This window comes from Chrysemys picta, chromosome 4, assembly GCF_011386835.1.
Source record: "Chrysemys picta bellii isolate R12L10 chromosome 4, ASM1138683v2, whole genome shotgun sequence".
NCBI classification, from domain to species: Eukaryota; Metazoa; Chordata; order Testudines; family Emydidae; genus Chrysemys; species Chrysemys picta.
The window spans coordinates 137,604,566-137,624,448 of NC_088794.1; the positions used below are offsets into that span (position 1 = coordinate 137,604,566).

Below are 19,883 nucleotides of genomic sequence, written 5' to 3' on the forward strand. Positions count from 1 at the left end.
AATGTGAATTTAGCTTCAATGGTTCTTAAAACCAGTTAATGATGAGCACAGGGTAATCTTCAATCCTAGGGAAGTTTTACTAAGATTTTTTTCAGTACAAAATATGATGATTTACATGAGTCATTTTGAAGGATGTATATTCTATCTCCTGCTTTTTAAAATAAATCTTTTGTGTTTTCCCAAAGGTAATGGGGTGGTTATACATTTACCAGGCTTGTTTGAAGAAGCTGAAAAAAATGAAAAGAAAGGTTTGTGTCAACTAACTTTGTAAACATTTTTTTTATAATGGTAGCTAAATCAAAGTATATTTCAGACCCAGATTTTGACCACTTGCCATAAATATTCTTTACAGCAATTTTCCAGATTTAAAATAATTTAGAGAGCAGTCCTGATAAAATACAGCATGTAAGTGTCTTATGGACAAGTTTTAAAGAACAGTCTCTGAATTTTATGGGTGCAGTTATTTGCTGCAACAAAAGATAAAATGAAATCCTGGTTCCACTGAAGTCAGTGGCAAAAATCCCATTGACTTCAATAGGGGCAGGATTTCTGCGTCCCAGCTTCTGTGCAGAAATGTTTGTACTTGAAAATTCTGTGCTTTGGTGGGAACAAATTGTGGGTACAATTAAAATATTTGGTTAAAGCTTTTTTTTGTAGACAGGCAGCACTTTGGGAAAAAAATAAAGTATTATCATCAACAACACAGTTAATAGCTTTTGACTTAATTTATAACAAAAATTGAATGTGTGCTACAGTATAATGGGATTATGAAGAATACCTGATACCTTTGTCCATACCAAAATCAAAAAGTATTGTCCTGTTGAAAACAGCTGATGAATAGAAAATGGTAACATAGCCAGCTATGTTTTAACCAAGGTGACTTCTATTCCATTTAAAGTAAACTATACATCTGGATTTGCAATACATTTAATAAGAAAGAGAATTAGAGGAAAGATTCAGGAAAACTAAAAGTAAATGCCCAAGTCTGACAACCTCAGTGGAATATAAATCTTAAGTCTTTAATGTATATCTGTTGACAGGTTTAAAGGATTGGGAGAAAAGACTCATCATATCAGATAGAGCACACATTGGTAAGTATTTATCAAAGTGAAGATTAAAGCATAGAAAGGACTGATAGGAAATGGAAATGATAGGCCCAACACATGCCTTCAAAACTGCTATTTTACCTTGAAAAGGAATCATGTATTTGTATCTAATATTGTTTCTTCCCATACTATAGGGAATGAATAAACTTTACTAGTAAGATATTAATACAATTTATAGTTTCTAATGTGTATTTCTGTACTATAGTTGTCATAATATTCTGTAATACTTCATGTGAGAACAGTGCGCATTCAACAATCACAAAGGCTTTTGCACTTAGCATTTCAATTGTAGATACCTGTGCATTTTTGTTTTTAAAAATGTTTTTCTCCTTGGGTGTCTCATCTTGTTCCTGTGGTTTTCCTTTGCTGTGCAGTGTTCGACTTTCACCAGGCAGCTGATGGACTTCAAGAAGTACAACGTCAAGCACAAGAGGGAAAAAAGTAATTATATACCAACACCTTTATTACACACACACACACTCCTCCCATCCTGGGGGTTCTTAGCTGAGCTGAGCCAGACACAAGGATTGAGGCCTATTCTGCACACAGTGCATAGTAACAATAATTATGCATCTGTATTGAAGCAGGAAAACTTCAATGTCTGTAATAATAAAAAATTAGAGCTTTATTAATAAAATATTCATCTCCATTTCGGAACAGTTCCCTAATATGTAGTATAATGAAAAGTTTTGATAAAATTCACTAGCATAAAACATATTTTTATATACACATTAGACATACTTTTTTCTTTATTTAATTAGTATTGGTACAACAAAGAAAGGAATTGGACCAACGTATTCTTCTAAAGCTGCACGAACAGGCCTTCGTATTTGTGACCTCCTTTCAGACTTTGATGAATTTTCTTCAAGGTACAATTATTAATACTTCTAAAATAGTCCATCAAGGAACGGTACATTTTGGATGACAAGTTGGCTTTATAAGGGGACATTTTTAAACTATTGTGTATGAGTTTGTGTGCAAATCCTTTAAATAAAAAAAATTAAGGAAGTAGGTGGAGGGGAAATTTTAAGTAAATATTTCTTGTGTTGTGCACAGCTTCCAAGCACTTTAAATGATCAAGGCATGGATAGATGTTTATACTCATATGTGAGTCATATGTGTTTTCACTGGAGAACCTTTATTATGCTTATTTTATGATGCAAACTGAATTGTTGCCAAAGATTTTTAAAACAGAAACCACTGCAAGTTCTGCATATACAAGTTTTTTATGTTTGCAGGTTCAAGAATCTGGCACACCAATACAAGTCAATGTTTCCCACTTTGGAAATAGACACAGAAGGGCAACTGAAAAAACTAAAGGTAAAGATTTAATATTGGGGAAGATTCATATAGTCATAGATTTTAAGGCCACAAAGGAACACTGTGATCATCTGGTCTGACCTCCTGCATATATAAAGATGTAAAAAGAACGGAGGTAGAAAAATGTTAAAATATAAATCCAGCTGAAAATCTCTCTGAACTATTTCTTCTAAACATTAATAAAAATTGTAAAACTACAAAAATGATATAAGAAATTAAAGTATATTGAGGAAATACATACATACATCATCATACAACCGATGCAGGTGCAGATTTTTTTTATGGCATGACAACTAATTGTTTTATTTTCCAGGTAAAATGTAGTTTTGAGGTTGGCATGTTAGAATTATTTGTGAGTTTTTATAGCTGACCATATTGTTCATTGCTCCAGCCATTCTGGCAGCATTGTTTGGTGAACTGTACATTTTTGTTGAAACTTTCAGGGGTATGCTGAAAAAATAAGGCCAATGGTCCGAGATGGTGTTTATTTTATGTATGAAGCTCTTCATGGCTCCCCAAAGAAAATTCTTATTGAAGGTGCCAATGCAGCACTACTTGACATTGACTTTGGTAAGTTACCCTGTAAAGTAGGTTTAACTCCTGAGAGATGGCTTGTTTTCATTTGTCTTTGCATCAGCTTTGCTAAAAGTAGGAAATCAGAAAAAAAATCCTCTTATTATATCATTTGGGGATTATTGAGAGAATGGCCAGAACATTATTTCACTTTTCATAATTCTGAACATTACTGTTCAGACAAATAGCAGCAGTGCACAAATGCAGTGGCTGATGATTTTACAAGATATGCTAAAGGAGGTGGCTTTGCCTCTGTGGGCCCTTACACCAAATTCTGTCATCCTAAATCCAACCAAAGTGAAAGGTTTATCAGGTTCAATATATGTAAACTAGCCTGGTGGATGGGGGAAGTTGTAGATGTGGTATATCTTGACTTTAGTCAGGCTTTTGATACTGTCTCATAGAATCATAGAATATCAGGGTTGGAAGGGATCTCAGGAGGTCATCTAGTCCAACCCCCTGCTCAAAGCAAGACCAATCCCCAATTAAATCATCCCAGCCAGGGCTTTGTCAAGCCTGACCTTACATTCCTCCTTCCTTAGAGGTTTTTATCTGCCATTACATGCGTCTGACGAAGTGAGTATTCACCCACGAAAGCTTATGCTCCAATACATCTGTTAGTCTAAGGTGCCACAGGACACTGTTGCTTTTTAAGGAAGGAGATTCCACCACCTCCCTAGGTAACCCTAGGTAACATGACTGTCTCATAAACAAACTAGGGAAATACAGCCTATTTAGAGCTACTATAAGGTGGGTGCATAATTAGTTGGAAAACCCTTCCCAGATAGTAGTTATCAGTGCTTCACCATCAAACTGGAAGAGCATATCAGGTGGGGTCCTGCTGGGATTGGTCTTGGGTCTGCTTATGTTCAATATCTTCATCAATGATTTAGATGATAGCATAGAGCGTACCCTTATAAAGTTTGCGGATGATACCAAGCTGGGAGGGGCTGCAAGTGCTTTAGAGGATAGGATTGAAATTCAAAATGATCTGGACTGGAGAAATGGTCTGAAGTAGAGAGGATAAAATTCAATAAGGACAAATGCAAAGTACTGCACTAAAGAAGGAACAATCAGTTGTACACATACAAAATGGGAAATGACTGTCTAGGAAGGAGTATTGCGGAAAGGGATCTGGGGGTTATAGTGGATCACAAGCTAAATATGAGTCAACAGTGCAACGCTGTTGCAAAAATAGCGAACATCATTCTGGGATGTATTAGCAGGAGTGTGGCAAGCAAGACCCTAGAAGTGATTCTTTCACTCTACTCCATGCTGATAAGGTCTCAACTGGAGTAATGTGTTCAGTTCTGGGCACCATGTTTCAGGAAAGACATGGACAAACTGGAGAAAGTCCAGAGGAGAGCAGTAAAAATGATTAAAGGTCTAGAAAACATGACCTATGAGGAAACATGAAAAAAATGGGTTTGTTTAGTCTGGAGAAGAGAAAATGGAGTGGGTACATGATAACAGTTTTCAAATACATAAAAGGGTGTTACAAGGAGGAGGGAGAAAAATTGTTCTCATTAACCTCTGAGGATAGGACAAGAAGCAACGGGATTAAACTGCAGCAAGGGAGGTTTAGGCTGGACATTAGGAAAAACTTCCTAACTGTCAGGGTAGTTAGCACTGGAATAAATTGCCTAGGGAGGTTGTGGAATCTCCGTTATTGGAGGTTTTTAAAAGTGGGTTAGACAAATATCTTCTCAGGGATGATCTAGATCAGGGGTCAGCAACGTTTGGCACGCGGCTCGCCAGGGTAAGCACCCTAGCAGGCCGGGCCAGTTTATTTACTTCCTGACGCGGCAGGTTCGGCCGATCGCGGCCCCCACTGGCCACGGTTCGCCGTTCCGGGTCAATGGGGGTAGCCGGAAGCCACGGCCAGCACATCCCTCGCCCGCACCGTTTCCCGCCGCCCCCATTGGCCCAGGACGGCGAACCGCGGCCACTGGGGGCCGCGATCGGCCGAACCTGCCGTGTCAGCAGATAAATAAACTGGCCCGGCCCGCTAGGGTGCTTACCCTGGGGAGCCGTGTGCCAAATGTTGCCGACCCCTGATCTAGATAATACTTAGTCCAGTGTTGAGTGCAGAGGACTGGACTAGAAGACCTCCAAGGTCCCTTCCAGTCCTATGACTCTACCTCTGAGGACAAATGATTGGTGCACTATAGCTAACAAGGAGAGATCTACCTATGTGTATAATCACCTATATTTCCAGTAGTAGAAACATGACAAAGTAAGCTTTAGCAATGAGGAACATGAAATGAGCACTCCCTGGAGAATATCATTCTGCAGGCTATGAAATCTGAGTTGGATACTTGGCAATGGGTACAAATCTGGCTCCTTTAGTCTCATGCTTGAGCACAGGAAAAAACACCCATGTTTCTTACTCTGGTATTCTGAAATGTCAAGGGATTCACCTCTCAGCAGGAAGATGTGTAGAAACCTGGAAGAAATGTATCTTATATCATCCCTTCAAAATGCATGTCCTGCTGAGAAAACAACTGGAGAGAGTAGTCTTCACAACTGTCAAATACCATGTATGAGGGAGCCACATATAATGATACTTCCAAAACCTAACCTTTAATCTGGTGTGGTGACTGCATGATTACCTGTGACAGCTGGAGGAGCTGCAGGTTGACCTAACTGACTGCAATGATGGTTTGTCTTCAGACTATCGAATCATGGAAATGTAGGGCTGGAAAGGACCTCAAGAGGTCATGAAGTACAGACCCCTGCATTAAGGCAGGACCAGGTAAATCTAGACCATCCCTGACAGGTTAAGAACATAAGAATGGCCATACTGGGTCAGACCGAAGGTCCATCCAGCCCAGTATCCTGTCTACCGACAGTGGCCAATGCCAGGTGTCCCAGAGGGTGTGAACCTAACAGGTAATGATCAAGTGATCTCTCTCCTGACATCCATCTCCACCCTCTGTCAAACAGAGGCTAGGGACACCATTCCTTACCTATTCTGACTAATAGCCATTAATGGACTTAACCTCCATGAATTTATCTAGTTCTCTTTTAAACCCTGTTATAGTCCTAGCCTTCACAACCTCCTCAGGCAAGGAGTTCCACAGGTTGACTGTGCATTGTGTGAAGAAGAACTTCTATTTGTTTTAAACCTGCTGCCCATTAATTTCATTTGGTGGCCCCTAGTTTATACTATGGGAACAAGTAAATAACTTTTCCTTATTCACTTTCTCCACACCACTCATGATTTTATATACCTCTATCATATCCTCCTAGTCTCCTCTTTTCCAAGCTGAAAAGTCCTAGCCTCTTTAATCTCTCCTCATATGGGACCCATTCCATTTTAGTTGCCCTTCTCTGAACCTTTTCTAATGCCAGTATATCTTTTTTGAGATGAGGAGACCACATCTGTACGCAGTATTCAAGATGTGGGCATACCATGGATTTATATAAGGGCAATAAGACATTCTCCATCTTAGGTTTGTCCAACATCTTCTTAAAAACCTCCACTGATAGTTATTCCATAACCACTGATGGAAGACTATTTCAAAGCCTAAATACCCTTAGAGTTAGAAAGTTTTTCCTAATATCTAACCTAAATCTCTCATGCTGCAGATTAAGCCCATTGCTGATTCTCCTACCTTCAGTGGACATGGAGAACAATTGATCACTGTCCTCTTTATAACAGCCCTTAATGTATTTAAAGACTGTTATCAGGTCCCCTCTTTAGTTCTCTTTTCTCAAGACTAAACATGCCCAGTTTTTTTAACCTTTCTTCATAGGTCAGATACTGTTCTAGTTCTGTATACTTAGCAATCCATTGGGTGGCAGAATCCTAAGTCTGTGTTTAATGTAGCAATATTGTATGTGTGGACTGCAGATGGCCATGTCCTCTTTTCATCTTTTATGTTTTGTGCTCTATGGCTGAAAGTAGAAGATTCCAAGTGAGATTTATCTGCCCTGTTGGTGCACAGAGATCTGCATGCAATGTGTAGGATACATACCATGCATGGGGCAAACCTTCCCACCTCTTCAAGCTTGCACAGGGGTTACTGCTGTCCTTGTACTGTGGAACTGTACTCTGTGAGGAGTTTCTGGTACCCCAGTATAGAGAGGATTTGGGGTGATCAGCCAATGGTCAGGCAGCAACAAAAAATTATCCTTCCCTTGACCTATGCTGATCTGCCAGGTGTATAGCATGGTTACTCAGGCAGTGCACCAGTAACAGGATTTTTCTTAAGAGGCTAGAGGTGAAATCCTGGCCCCATTTCAGTCCATGCATGCGCACACACACAGGTCTCACTAAAATGTTATTGAGAATAATTCATGTTCATTGGGAATGAAATTCATCCCAGTGCAGGCAGCCTGTACAATACTCTATGCACCTGTTATGCTGTAAGATTGATTTCCTTTGCATCCACGTAAAGCCTCTGAGTACTTGGACTCCATGAGGGTGAAGTGCAGAACAGCAGGGAGGTGAAATCCATGCTCCATTCTAGGGCCAAGGTGTAAGGCAGCTGAACAGCATTCTGTAGACTGGGAAAGAAGCTGAAGCCCTCTGCCAGTTGTATAGGTTACCAGGACTGTCTGATCCACATGAATGTGGCTATACAGTCCCTGCTCTTTTGTGGCCTTACAGGCCAGACTGAGGGGGCTGATGTAGACACATGCAGCTGCTTCCCCAGCAATCCCGCATTGCAGCCCCTAAGCCTGGCTTTGAATGTCATCTTGACAACCAGTCTTAAATGGGATGCAAGAGATGTATGCGTATGACTTTGTGTGGGCCTTCTGCATCGGGATAAGTTTCACTGTGAAAGTACTGTCGTTTTCTTAATTTGGCAGAGGTAACATTTTGGGCACTCTGAAAGCCCCCTTATATGACATGGAAGCACAAGTCAGTAAAGTTATCTTAATTTGAATGAAGTCACCTTTAAATTTCTAATGAGACTTTAGAGAAAAAAATTATACAACTGAAGCTACTCTGATCACCAAGTGGGAACCTTGGAGAGCGGAGCACAGCTTCCTCTGCTAAACTGCTACCCCTCCTTACCTTGACTTGGGTAAACAGCACTTCTCCCTCCCTCTCACCTCCTGTGGTGAGAGCTTCTCCTGTAGTGTCAATCTACTTTAGCCACTGGTAACCAAGTAAAGTTACAAATGCAAGCCCATCTTTAATTAATACAAGGAAGGGCAGCCTCTGTTTTCCATCACCACTGAAACACGGTTGTGCTGTTTTGTTTTGTTTTTTGGCAGGCACATACCCATTTGTGACATCATCAAACTGTACTGTGGGTGGCGTATGCACTGGACTTGGTGTTCCTCCTCAGAACATTGGTGAAGTATATGGTGTGGTGAAGGCATACACTACTAGAGTGGGAATTGGAGCCTTTCCCACTGAGCAGATAAACGTAGGTTTAACATTACATTACAAAAAGAACGAGGAGTACTTGTGGCACCGCAGAGACTAATACATTTATTAATCTCTGCGGTGCCACAAGTACTCCTCGTTCTTTTTGCTGATACAGACTAACACGGCTACCACTCTGAAACCCATTACATTACAGTAGCCGAGAAATAAGGTCAATGGGATAGAATGTTGTAACAGGATAATGGTCTCCTGCTGAGGCAATGTCAATGGACCATATTCATCCCTAGTGCAACTCAGCTGACGGCAGCCTGAGATGTTTATTGTCAAAGCAGACAACACTGATGTGATGACATTCTGTTACAATCTGTGTACCTGTCATAACAAATGACAGATATAAATTTCTTCCATTGCTGTATGCAGTGCTGTGGTAGCCGTTTTGCTCCCAGATCATTAGAGAGACAAGGTGGGTGAGGTAATATCTTTTATTGGGTTGGTGAGAGAGACAAGCTTTCAAATTTACACAAAGCTCTTCTTCAGGTCTGGGAAACGTACTCAGTGTCACAGCTAAATAAAAGATGGAACAGAATTTTTTAGCACACCCATACGGGGTATCATCAAACAACTACAACCCATACCCGATGGGGACCCCATCTGGAAAGAAATCTATCCTGAACCCCCTCTTCTGGCCTTCAAAAACCCCTCAACCTCTTCAAGCTCATCATCAGAAGCAAGCTTCCCACAGACCAAGACCCACCAACTCAAAGCGGACCAGACCCTGCCAGAACAACAGATGCAAAACTTGCAGACATTTCTCCACTACTACAATGATCAACAGCCCCCACAACACATCTTTCAAGATTAATGGATCCTACACGTGCCTATCACAACATGTGGTGTATCTTAACTGCCCAAATAGCAACTATGCGCATGAAACCAGGCAATCACTACGCTCTCAGATGAGCTCACATAGAAAAATGATAAAAGACAAGAATACTACATCACCTGTGGGTGAACATTTTTCACAAAGCAAACACTCTATATCTGACCTGTCAGTCCTCATTCTCAAAGGAACACTCAAAAGACGAGCCTTTTTGAAAGCTTTTGGGAGCTTAAATTCATAATTTCTCTAGACACTAAAAATCATGGACTGGATAGAGATAGTGGATATGGCTTATTACAACAATCTATAACCCACTAATAGGCCCTCCCTCCTTTCTTTCATATGACTGGAGGGGTATTAATGGGCCACTTCACCTTGAGTGGTCCCTTGCAATATGTATTAGCTACTTATGCTAAACAATCTGTTCCACCTTGTACTTAGCTGTGACATTCTGATGAAGTTTCCCAGACCCGAAGAAGAGCTCTATGTAAGCTTGTGAGCTTGTCCTCTCACCAACAAAAGTAGATCCAATAAAAGATATTACCTCAGCCACCTTATTTCTCTAGTATAAATGTCATCATTTTATCTCAAGGCTATTGTGCCGTTACACTGGCAATTGTTTGTTGTTGGCCAGAACCTACAGCCATCACTCAGGCAAAACTCGTTGCTTCCCTAGGAATTGTGTCTGTATAAGAACTTGGGAACTGCAGGTTATAGTCTTGTGCTATTAACGATCTGATGTATTCTGAATGATTTATAGAATAGACCAGTGTGTGCTTCAGCCAATCATGCAAAAACTTCTTGATTAAAAATGGAGGGTCTGTAGGGTTTTTAAGTGTATATTGTACCTTCATTATAAGGGAACTGGATGGTTCAGGAGAATAATAATGAGCTATGCATCCATAAACTTCTAGGGCTCTGGTCTGAATCCTCTTTAATGTTATAGTGACTAAATCTAATGGATGCAATGAAATGAATTGGTGGTCTGGTTCAGTTCCTTGTGGGAAGGTTTTTCTCTTCTTTTTGGTCACATAACAAAAATTGCCATCCCCATGGGCACTAGCTCGCACTTTTAGTTATTTGTATTATTATAATGACACTTTTTATTAATATTTATTATTTGTATTATCATAATGCCCAGGAGCCGCAGTCATTGACCAGGACCCCATTGTGCTAGGCTATGTGAAATACAGAACAAAGAGATCGTTGCTGCCCCAAAGAGCTTATGGTCTAAGCCAAAAAAGGCACACCTCCTCCTCCAGACCAGCAGATGGAAACAGACAGACTGATGGGGGAGTGCAAGGAAATAAACTCTGAACAGAGAAACCAGGGGCTGAATTGCTAAGAAGATTTTCTTATCATATGAAGGGGGTTGGGGCTCCTCCAAAATAAGAACCAGTCATACTGACGCATATTGAGGCATATTGTGGGAAAAGTCGTACTGTTGATGCTGTGCTGTACCAGTTTCTGTGGATGGGGGCATTAGTTTCAACTGAAGTCCCCTTTAAAGAGAACTAAGCTTTACTTTAAAAAAAATTGATTTGACAGGCTGAGGTTTGTTACCTCAGTTGTTGAAACACCATCCATGTCTCTTTATCTTCCTGTAGGAAATTGGAGACATCTTGCAGTCCCGAGGCCATGAATGGGGAGTAACCACAGGCAGAAAAAGGCGCTGTGGCTGGTTGGACCTTGTCATTTTGAGATACGCTCACATGATCAATGGATTCACTGCGTAAGCATCACAGATTTTGTGCTACATTTGGAACTGATAATTTTGTTCTCCACAGAATAAAATATGTAGGTAACATTAATATCAATGCAGTTAAGTGTTACATTTTAAGCAATAATGCAATAGAATATGGTCATAGGGAAAATAATCTCAGACTGCTACCTAAATGCCCATGCAATGTGAATATGTGTGTGTGATATGATGATATTCTGATACATTCAACATCAGTCATTTGGTGCAGAGCAAAGTAGAATATTGTATCAGTGTATCAGAGTTTGCTGCAGCAGTTGTTCAGTCTGTCGTTCTTTACCTAGTGCATTCAGAAAGACTCCCATTGAATCCAGTAAACATTGGATTAGTCCATTAGAGTGCCTGGCAAAGATCCATAGGATCTGTGCATAGGCGCTGACTCCATGGGTGCTCCTGGGCTGGAGCACCCATGGGGAAAAATTAGTGGATGTTCTGCACCCACTGGCAGCCAAGCTCCTCTCATCCCCTACCCCACCTCCTTCTCCTCTCCCACTGAGCGTGCCGCATCCCCGCTCCTCCACCTACCTCCCAACGCTTCCTGCCTGGCTGCCACCAAACAGCTGTTTGGCAGCGTTAGCAGGCTCCAGTAGGGAAAGGGAGGAGCAGGAACATGCCGTGCTCAAGGGAGGAGGTGGGGAAGAATTGGGGCTGGGGCGGGGATTTGGGGAAGGAGTTGGAATAGAGGCAGGGAGGGGGCGGAGTTGGGGCGGGGACTTTGGGTAAGGGGTTGGAATGGGGGAGGGACAGGGGTGGGAAGAGGTGGGGCAGGGCCTCATGGAAGGGGTGGAGTGGGGGTGGGGCCGGCAGCAGATGGGGAGTCAAGCACCCAGGGGAAAGCGGAGAAGTCGGCACCTATGGAACTGTGCAATGTCTGAGCTTTCAAACAGTCCCTTGGAGGTACCCCATCAGTGTGCCAGGCCCCCGAAAGTCCCACTTTTCCTTATGGGTAGGCCATGCAGACTCAGCATCTCCAAGATGGAGCCTCTGGGCTGCAGCCCTCTTGCTTCTCACTGAGAGCTCTGCCCATTGAGCCCAACTCAGAGAGACTCCTGTTCAGGGACTTGCACCCACTTCAGAGATCAATGCACCTCCATGAGAAGTTGCAGTGTCACCAGGCAGCATTTTCAAAACGGAGTAGGATTTGTTAGTGAACTGGAACACAGCACTGGGAAGTCCTGAGGTTTGCACAGAGAAGCAAATGTTAAGGCATAGTTCATACTGGCCAATTCCAGGGCTCCCTCTTGAGCCATATAACTATAGGAACCATCTTGTTTCCTTTCCCTATCTCGGTTCCCGTTTCTTAGGCTACATCTACACTAGCACTTTTATCGGTCAGGGATGTGAAAAAAACGCCCCCTGACTGACATAAGTTTCACTGACAGAAGCGCCAGTGTGGACATAGCTACCACTGCTCCTTGGGGTGGTTTAATTATGCCGATGGGAGAGCTCTCTCTCGTCGGCATAGAGCGGCTACATGGGAGACCTGACAGTGGCACAGCTGCAGCGGTACAGCTGTGCCACTGTAAGGTCTGTAGTGTAGATGTAGCCTTGGTCCCAGGTAGGAGCTCTGAATCCCTCTGTGAGCCCAGTTCTTATCACTCCCTCTGGTCACCACCCCGCATTGTCTTCCTGCTGAGTTCATATGTGCTCCAACCAGTCAAGCTGGGAGCCTCCTGTTAAGTGTCAGTTGTTCAGTCCTTGGGGTTTCCATTCTCTCTGTTGGGCCTTCCATTGATATGGGGTGGTCCCAGCCAGTCCTTAATGCAGGACTTCCCAAACTTTTTGCTGGCACAACCCCATTTTAATGAAGTATTTCCTGCTGAGACCCCAGACAGCCTGGATGATGCCATTTTGAAGAGCACAACCCCATCTGCTGATGATGCAACCCCATTTGGGAACCGCTACCTTAACAACCCATTCATACCATCCCAGACAGCTACAGCTATGCTGCTGTAGTGTAGACACTTGCTACAGTTACAAAAGTCATTCTTCCATTGCTGTAGTAAATCCCACCCCCTCCCCCCAAGAGGCAGTAGCTATGTCAACCGAAGAATTCTTCTTTTGACCTAGCGGTGCCTATACCGGGGCTTAGGTCAGTTTTACTGTGTCTCTAAGGGTGTGAAAATATAGATTTTTATCAGTCAGGAAACAGATATGAAACAATCTTTCTGCAGTAACTCATCTGAACGTTTTGTAAAATTAGTGTTTACCCAAGGCCCTATGCTGTTTTCACCTATGCATCTCCATTCTTTGTGGAAGTGACATTAAAGAGCTATATTCTGTTTCCTTTTCAGTTACATGTAATTACTGTTTTTCCATGTAATTACTGTTTTCCCCATCAACAAAACTGTTAATCTTGAGGACTTTGGCCCAGATCCTCAAAGGAGCTTAGGCTTCTAATTTCCATTGATTTCAGTGGAAGCAAGGAGCCTAAATACTTTTGATGATTTGGGCCCTTGACACCTAAGCAACAATGGGAGGTATATGCCAGTGGCTCTTAACCTATCCAGACAACTGTACCCTTTTCAGGAATCTGATTTGTCTTGCATACCCCAAGTTTCACCTCATTTAAAAACTACTTGCTTACAAAATCAGACATAAAAATACGTTAGTGTCACAGCACACTGTTACTGAAAAATTACTTACTTTCTCCTTTTTACCATATAATTATAAAATAACTCAATTGGAATATAAATATTGTACTTGTATTTCATAATATAGAGCAGTATAAACAAGTCATTGTATGACATTTTAGTTTGTACTTACTGCACTAGTGCTTTTTACATAGCCTGTTGTAAAACTATGCAGATATCTAGATGAGTTGATGTACCCCCCTGGAAGACCGCTGTGTATTCCTGGCTGAGAAGTTGGAACTACTGGTATATGCCATGAATGAGGCAAAGAACAGCAGCCCTTTCCAAATTTTAAATGACTCCTTCATCCACCCAAGTCAGTCTAACATTGAAAACATGCATATGTCTGGCTAGATCCTTAGATGATTGATGCAAATATCAGTGGCGCTACACTGATAGATACCCGCTGAGGATCAGGCATGTTGTTTTTAGAGATATTTGGCTACTATTTTCAAATGCAGTTCTACTTTGAAAACCTCTGCAAAAAACGGCATCTTAAGACTCCATTATTTATCCCTTTATGATTTCTACATGAAATGTGTTTTGTAAAAGATAGCCAGGCTGTTAATTAAATAAACTGACTCACCTAGGGATCTGAAAGTCAAGCTGGGATCTTTCCTGACTGCATATCATCATCAGGAATAAAGGTTCTGTAGGCCAAATTATGCCATCAGTGGGTTTACACAGGGGTAAGTGCTTGACCCTGTAACTGGAACTTATTAAACAATTCTGTTGATGCAGAAGGAAAAATAGAACTCAGCTCTTTCTCTCTTAGCCTTGTTAGTTCTCCAAGGATAACGTGAGTAAACAGTAGTACCACTAAGGTAAGAAGATGTGCATCTAAATACAGTGGCCAGGCCTGATAATTAAAAGTGGCATTTCACATAATCACTTTTCAGTGATAATTACATTTTAAAGGATCAGAGTAACAGCCGTGTTAGTCTGTATCCGCAAAAAGAAGAACAGGAGTACTTGTGGCACCTTAGAGACTAACAAATTTATTAGAGCATAAGCTTTCGTGGACTACAGCCCACTTCGGTATGCATCCGAAGAAGTGGGCTGTAGTCCACGAAAGCTTATGCTCTAATAAATTTGTTAGTCTCTAAGGTGCCACAAGTACTCCTGTTCTTCATTTTAAAGGATGTGATTGAACACACTCTCGTTCACCTATATGAGCAGGCAAATGTGTAGAAGTGAAGTGCTGTAATTTTAACAAAGTTCGTAATCTAAATATGTCTGAATTTTCCTTTATACTGGGTTGCCTGAGCTTGGTCTATGAGTGCAAGAGTAGAAAAAGCAGGTGGAGGGGATTAGAGAAGACGATGATAGAAGGATTCAACTTATGTGTAACTTCATCCAATGTTTTTCTGGACAGTCTGGCATTAACAAAACTGGATATTCTGGATGTCCTTGATGAGATTAAAATCAGTGTTGCTTACAAACTGGCTGGAAAAAGAATTCCATATTTTCCAGGTATGTTTTTTTAAAAAAAAAAGTCTTGGTGATCACTTTTTCTCTCTCTTTTCTGTTAAGTATTTTGTACTTAAAAGCCAGACCTGATTCTCTGTTGCCCAGCACTTTGTCAGAATTTACACCAAAGCAAAGTGGTGTAAAACGCTCCCACCAAATCAGAATAGTAGAGTTTTACAGTCACTTTGTAAATAACTGTAAAAAGGTGTAAATGACTCCAAGGTATAGGACAGGGGTCGGCAACCTTTCAGAAGTGATGTGCCGAGTCTTCATTTATTCACTCTAATTTAAGGTTTCGCGTGCCGGTAATACATTTTAACATTTTTAGAAGATCTCTTTCTCTAAGTCTATAATATATAACTAAATTGTTGTATGTAAAGTAAATAAGGTTTATAACATGTTTAAGAAGCTTCATTTAAAATTAAATTAAAATGCAGAGCCCCCCGGACCGGTGGCCAGGACCTGGGCAGTGTGAGTGCCACTGAAAATCAGCTCGCGTGCCGCCTTCGGCACACGTGCCATAGGTTGCCTACCCCTGGTATAGGACAATGGAGAATCAGGCTGTGTATATACGCTGATATTGGGTGTTTTTTATTTTTGGGAGGGGGGGGGTGTTTGTTACATTTTAATCTTTGATGAATGAGGGCTGCAATCTCAGGAGTATATCAATGAAATCATGCTTTGCAAAGGAAAAGTAAAGGGAGTATTGTTACGTTGTAAAAGCTGAGACCTGGACACAAACAGCTTTGCTCTTTTTGCAGAGTGCCACTATAATTAGCAGCAGTTGACATTTTAGTTAATAAAAATATACCTCCCATTTCAATACATGTTAAAACTTCTTTGACTTTTGTTTAAAATGACATGGGATTTCAGATGTTAGGGCTCTTACTGGTCCCCCCGTCGGTCCCCCCCGGTCCCAGCTCCCTGCTGGGAGCACAGCAGCCGACCTGACTCTGGGTGTTGATATTATAGGGTTACCATCCGTCCGGGTTTCCCCGGACATGTCCGGCTTTTGGGTCTTTAAATAGCCGTCCGGGGGGAATTTGACAAAAGCTAAAAATGTCCGGGATTCCCCCCGGACGGCTATTTAAAGACCCAAAAGCCGCTGATAGGGCAGCCGCGCCGGCTGAAAGTGGTACTGGGAGCAGCATGGAGCAGCCGCAAGCGGTGGGTGCAGGCGGCCCGGCTCCCCTCGCCCTCCGGGGAGCGCGGGCTCCTCCTCTGCAGCGCTGCCCGCCGCGGGGCTGGGGCTCTCCCAGGGCTCTGCCCTGCACACGCCCAGCACCCCCGGGACTGCTCCTGCCTCCCTGGGCTGGCCCCAGATCCCCTCCCCCGGGGGGCTGGGGTCCTGCTGCGGCTTGCGCCCCTCTGCCTCCTCCGCGGGGCAGGCAGCCCCAGGGGGTTGGGCCATGCCACCCCTTCCCCAGCTTCCCCCTCCAGCAGCCCCCGCACCGCCCTGCCGGGCCTGTTCAGCGCTCGGCCCCACCGGGTCCTGCCCTGCCTCAAGCAACCCGCCCCTACTGTGTGGCGGCGCGGCCCGGGGGGGACTGGGGGAGCCGCAGAAAAGCCCCTTCCCGGAGCTGGTGCAGGACACGAGCCTGGCTCTCAGCCCAGGCTCCGGCATTAGGCTGCAGCAGGGAGCGGAGCCACCCCCCGCCGGCTCGGCTCGGCTCAGCCCAGCCCTGCTCTTAAAGGGACAGGGACCCCACCGTGGCTCAGCCCGGCCTGGGGGGGATCTGTAACGGGGGAGGGGGAGTCTGTCTGCAGACAGGAGATTGATACAAACATGCTAGTGCCACTGAAGGATGCCATGGGCTAGGTCAGGTGCTGGGCTTCACATACCAGCCACTTCAAATCCTTTGGGAGCTGAGAGCCAGCACTAGGGAGGGGGTCCTGGGCTGGCAGAGCAGGGGCCGTTTAGCGCAGGCCAGAGGCGATCGGGCTGGTGGAGCACAGGGTGCTGCAGAGCAGGTGTGTGGTGCATTGGGGGGGCTGGCAGAGCAGGGGGTGCTGCATGGCAGGGCTGGGGATCAGGCTGGTGTGGCAGGGTGCTGCAGGCCAGCCACGAGGGGCATGGCATTGCTGTGGGCGAAGCTTGCCTAGCCTCTCAGTTCAACTCCCAATCCACCCCAACGTTTGTGTGGTTGAAGAAGGGGCAGGAGGGTGCAATCGGGTCATGACTGCCCTCTTCTGGCAGGTGCTGTAGGGGCAGCTAACTCAGCCTCACGTGGAGCGAGCACGCTGTGGATCTTTAGAGCAGTGATTCTCAGCCCGCCAGCGGCTTGCAGCCCAATCAGCACCCGGCTGCAGCCCATGTGCCATCCTCAGGGCCATACAGGGAGCACGTATCTTGTGTGGCTGCAGCCCATAGAACCCCTAGAAAGCCGCATGTGCTGCCCACAATGGGAAATCGATTGAGAACCAGTGCTTTGGAGCAATGCTTTGGGCAGGCGGCTCCTCGAGAGCGGAGTGAGAGAAGGGAAGATCTGCTCACCAGGGCTTTGGGGACCCTCCCTCACTTATCACAGGGGTGGTGGGCACACCCCCTCCCCAGCCCAGCCAGGGCTTTGCTGGGGTGCAGCTCACAGTCAGCCCCTTGGTGCAGAATCCCCGAGTGACCCGGAGCTTGTGCAGCTCCATGGACGCTGGTGGGGAGCTCTGGTTACAGGCTTCTGCCATGCATAGGGTTACCATATGTCCGGTTTTTCCCGGACATGTCTGGCTTTTCGGCAATCAAACCCCCGTCCGGGGGGAAATTGCCAAAAAGCCGAACATGTCCGGGAAAATGCCGGCTGGGCGCTTCCCCTCCCGGGCTCCAGCTGCGCTGGGGAAGCGCCGGCTGGGGGCGCAGGGTCTGGGGGCTGCCCGGCAAATCCTGAAGCCGGTAGCGCTGGGGCAGCCCTTTCCCCCTGGCTGGGAGTGGGAGGGAGGAGGGGGCGGAGTTAGGGAAGGGGCGGAGTTGGGGCGGGGCTAGGGGTGGGGAAATGGGCGGAGCCCGGGCCCGTGGAGGGTCCTCTTTTTTTATTTATGAGATATGGTAACCCTAGTTGATATCCCTGCCGAAGGCGATAAGCCCTGGGCGCTGCTCCCGGCTGAGAGCTGGGAGGCGAGAAGCCCAGGAGGCAGCTGGTGGGGAGCTGCGCAGAGCTGAGTGCCTTGGCTTTAGTCGGTGGAAGCACTCCTGGTGAGTGCTTCCACCGACAGAAGGAGGGTAGTGTGGACATCAGCCACCGCAGTAATGACTATTGTGACGATCTAACATGGGTCGACTTAAGTTTGTAGTGTAGATGTGCTCTCTGTTTATCTTTGGATATATAGTCAACAACAGTACTAGTAAATAGAGTGAACTGATGGCTCAACATTATAAATGTTTCTTTTTCATAAGTCATTTTTTTCATTTTTTAAACATTTTGTTAAAATTTTCCTGCTCAAGATTTATAGATATCTTTTAAAGTGAAGCTATTGTAGTCTTACTTGTTGCTAACTGTGCTTTCGCAGCTAATCAGGAGATACTGCAGAAGGTGGAAGTAGAGTATGAAACAATGCCTGGGTGGAAGACTGACACGACTGGGGCGAGGAAATGGGAGGATCTCCCACCCAAGGCACAGAATTATATTCGATGTGTGGAAAACCATGTTGGAGTGCCAGGTAAATGTCTCTTCACCTGTGCTCATGGAGAGGCCACGGCATGTACATGAGGCTGTGAATGAATACTCAAGCTGCTAGCCAGTGTAGGGTTTTGATGGGGCCCGAAGCAATGGAGACACCAGAGTGCAGGGCAAGTGGGAGATCTCAACCAGGAGCAGCAGCTAGGGCAGCATGCTGTGTGTTCTCTCTCTCTCTCTCTCTCTCTCTCTCTCTCTGCTTCCCCCTTCCTCCCACTTGTCTTCAGCTTATGTGTGTGGGGAGGCGGGGGAGGTTGCTTTTCTCTTTCCCTTTCCTCCAACCCCCTTCTTTGTGCTTCAGGGTGTGTGTGTGAGGGGGGAAGGGTATCGCATACTGAATCAGGTATTGGAGATTGTCCCACCCACTGCTGCTGCTAATGGTGGTGGGGGTGGTAATGGGACCATGGGATTGGCTCCTGCCTGCAGGAGCTGGAGGGGGAGGCAGTTTGCTACCATCTCCTGCCTAGCCAAGTAGCTATCTTGGGCTACCTGTTTCAGCCGCACCATTCCCTCCCTTGATATAGTTGATGGATCTCCTTTGACTCCAGGACTAGACTGATCCCCAGTTTTGGGATCTGAAAGGGTTTTTCCCCCATATGTCAAAAGTGGCCAATTACCATATGGGTTTTCACCTTCCAGCCAGCACCCAGCAGGTTGGATTTGGGGAGTGTCAATTACTTGTCACAACTTTGGCAGATTACAGTGCAGTTGAGGGGTAGGTTAGAAGGTGTTTCATGGAGGTCCCTGTAACTCAGTGGGCTGTCTGGCATTGCTGCTCCCAGGACCATGTCATGGTGAACAGATATGTCTCCATGTCTCATGCAGATGTGGCTCCCCCTCATCTTATATCGTCTACCTCTGACGTGGAGGAGGGCAGTGTGTTTGGGGCGCTATCTTCCAGTCAGGGTCCCTTGGCAGCCTTTAGAGTGTAGAGAGGGCATGGCCTTCACACCGACCCTCACATTTGTAGTACCCAGGGACATTGATGCCAGTGGAGAGCTTCACTGGGCGAACCCTACCAGATAGTTGGAATGATTACCCCATCTGTGTAATCATTTTAAAATAAAGTGACATCCTCCAGATTTAACCATGGTATGGTGTTTGTGTCTCATGATTTTCATGTCCACATCAAG

The 19,883-nt window shown here is 44.7% G+C and overlaps 1 protein-coding gene across 1 annotated transcript in view; it reads left to right on the forward strand.

Annotated features, from left to right (window-relative positions):
* ADSS1 (adenylosuccinate synthase 1) overlaps positions 1-19,883 on the forward strand; it is a 45,383-nt gene that overhangs the window by 17,169 nt on the left and 8,331 nt on the right. Inside the window, exons 3-12 of the mRNA XM_005285808.5 lie at positions 186-248; positions 1,041-1,091; positions 1,481-1,547; positions 1,868-1,975; positions 2,345-2,426; positions 2,870-2,996; positions 8,229-8,383; positions 10,831-10,955; positions 14,991-15,088; positions 18,584-18,733. Coding sequence (XP_005285865.1) covers positions 186-248; positions 1,041-1,091; positions 1,481-1,547; positions 1,868-1,975; positions 2,345-2,426; positions 2,870-2,996; positions 8,229-8,383; positions 10,831-10,955; positions 14,991-15,088; positions 18,584-18,733 — 1,026 coding nt within the window. The remainder of the gene's footprint in view (positions 1-185; positions 249-1,040; positions 1,092-1,480; positions 1,548-1,867; positions 1,976-2,344; positions 2,427-2,869; positions 2,997-8,228; positions 8,384-10,830; positions 10,956-14,990; positions 15,089-18,583; positions 18,734-19,883) is intronic.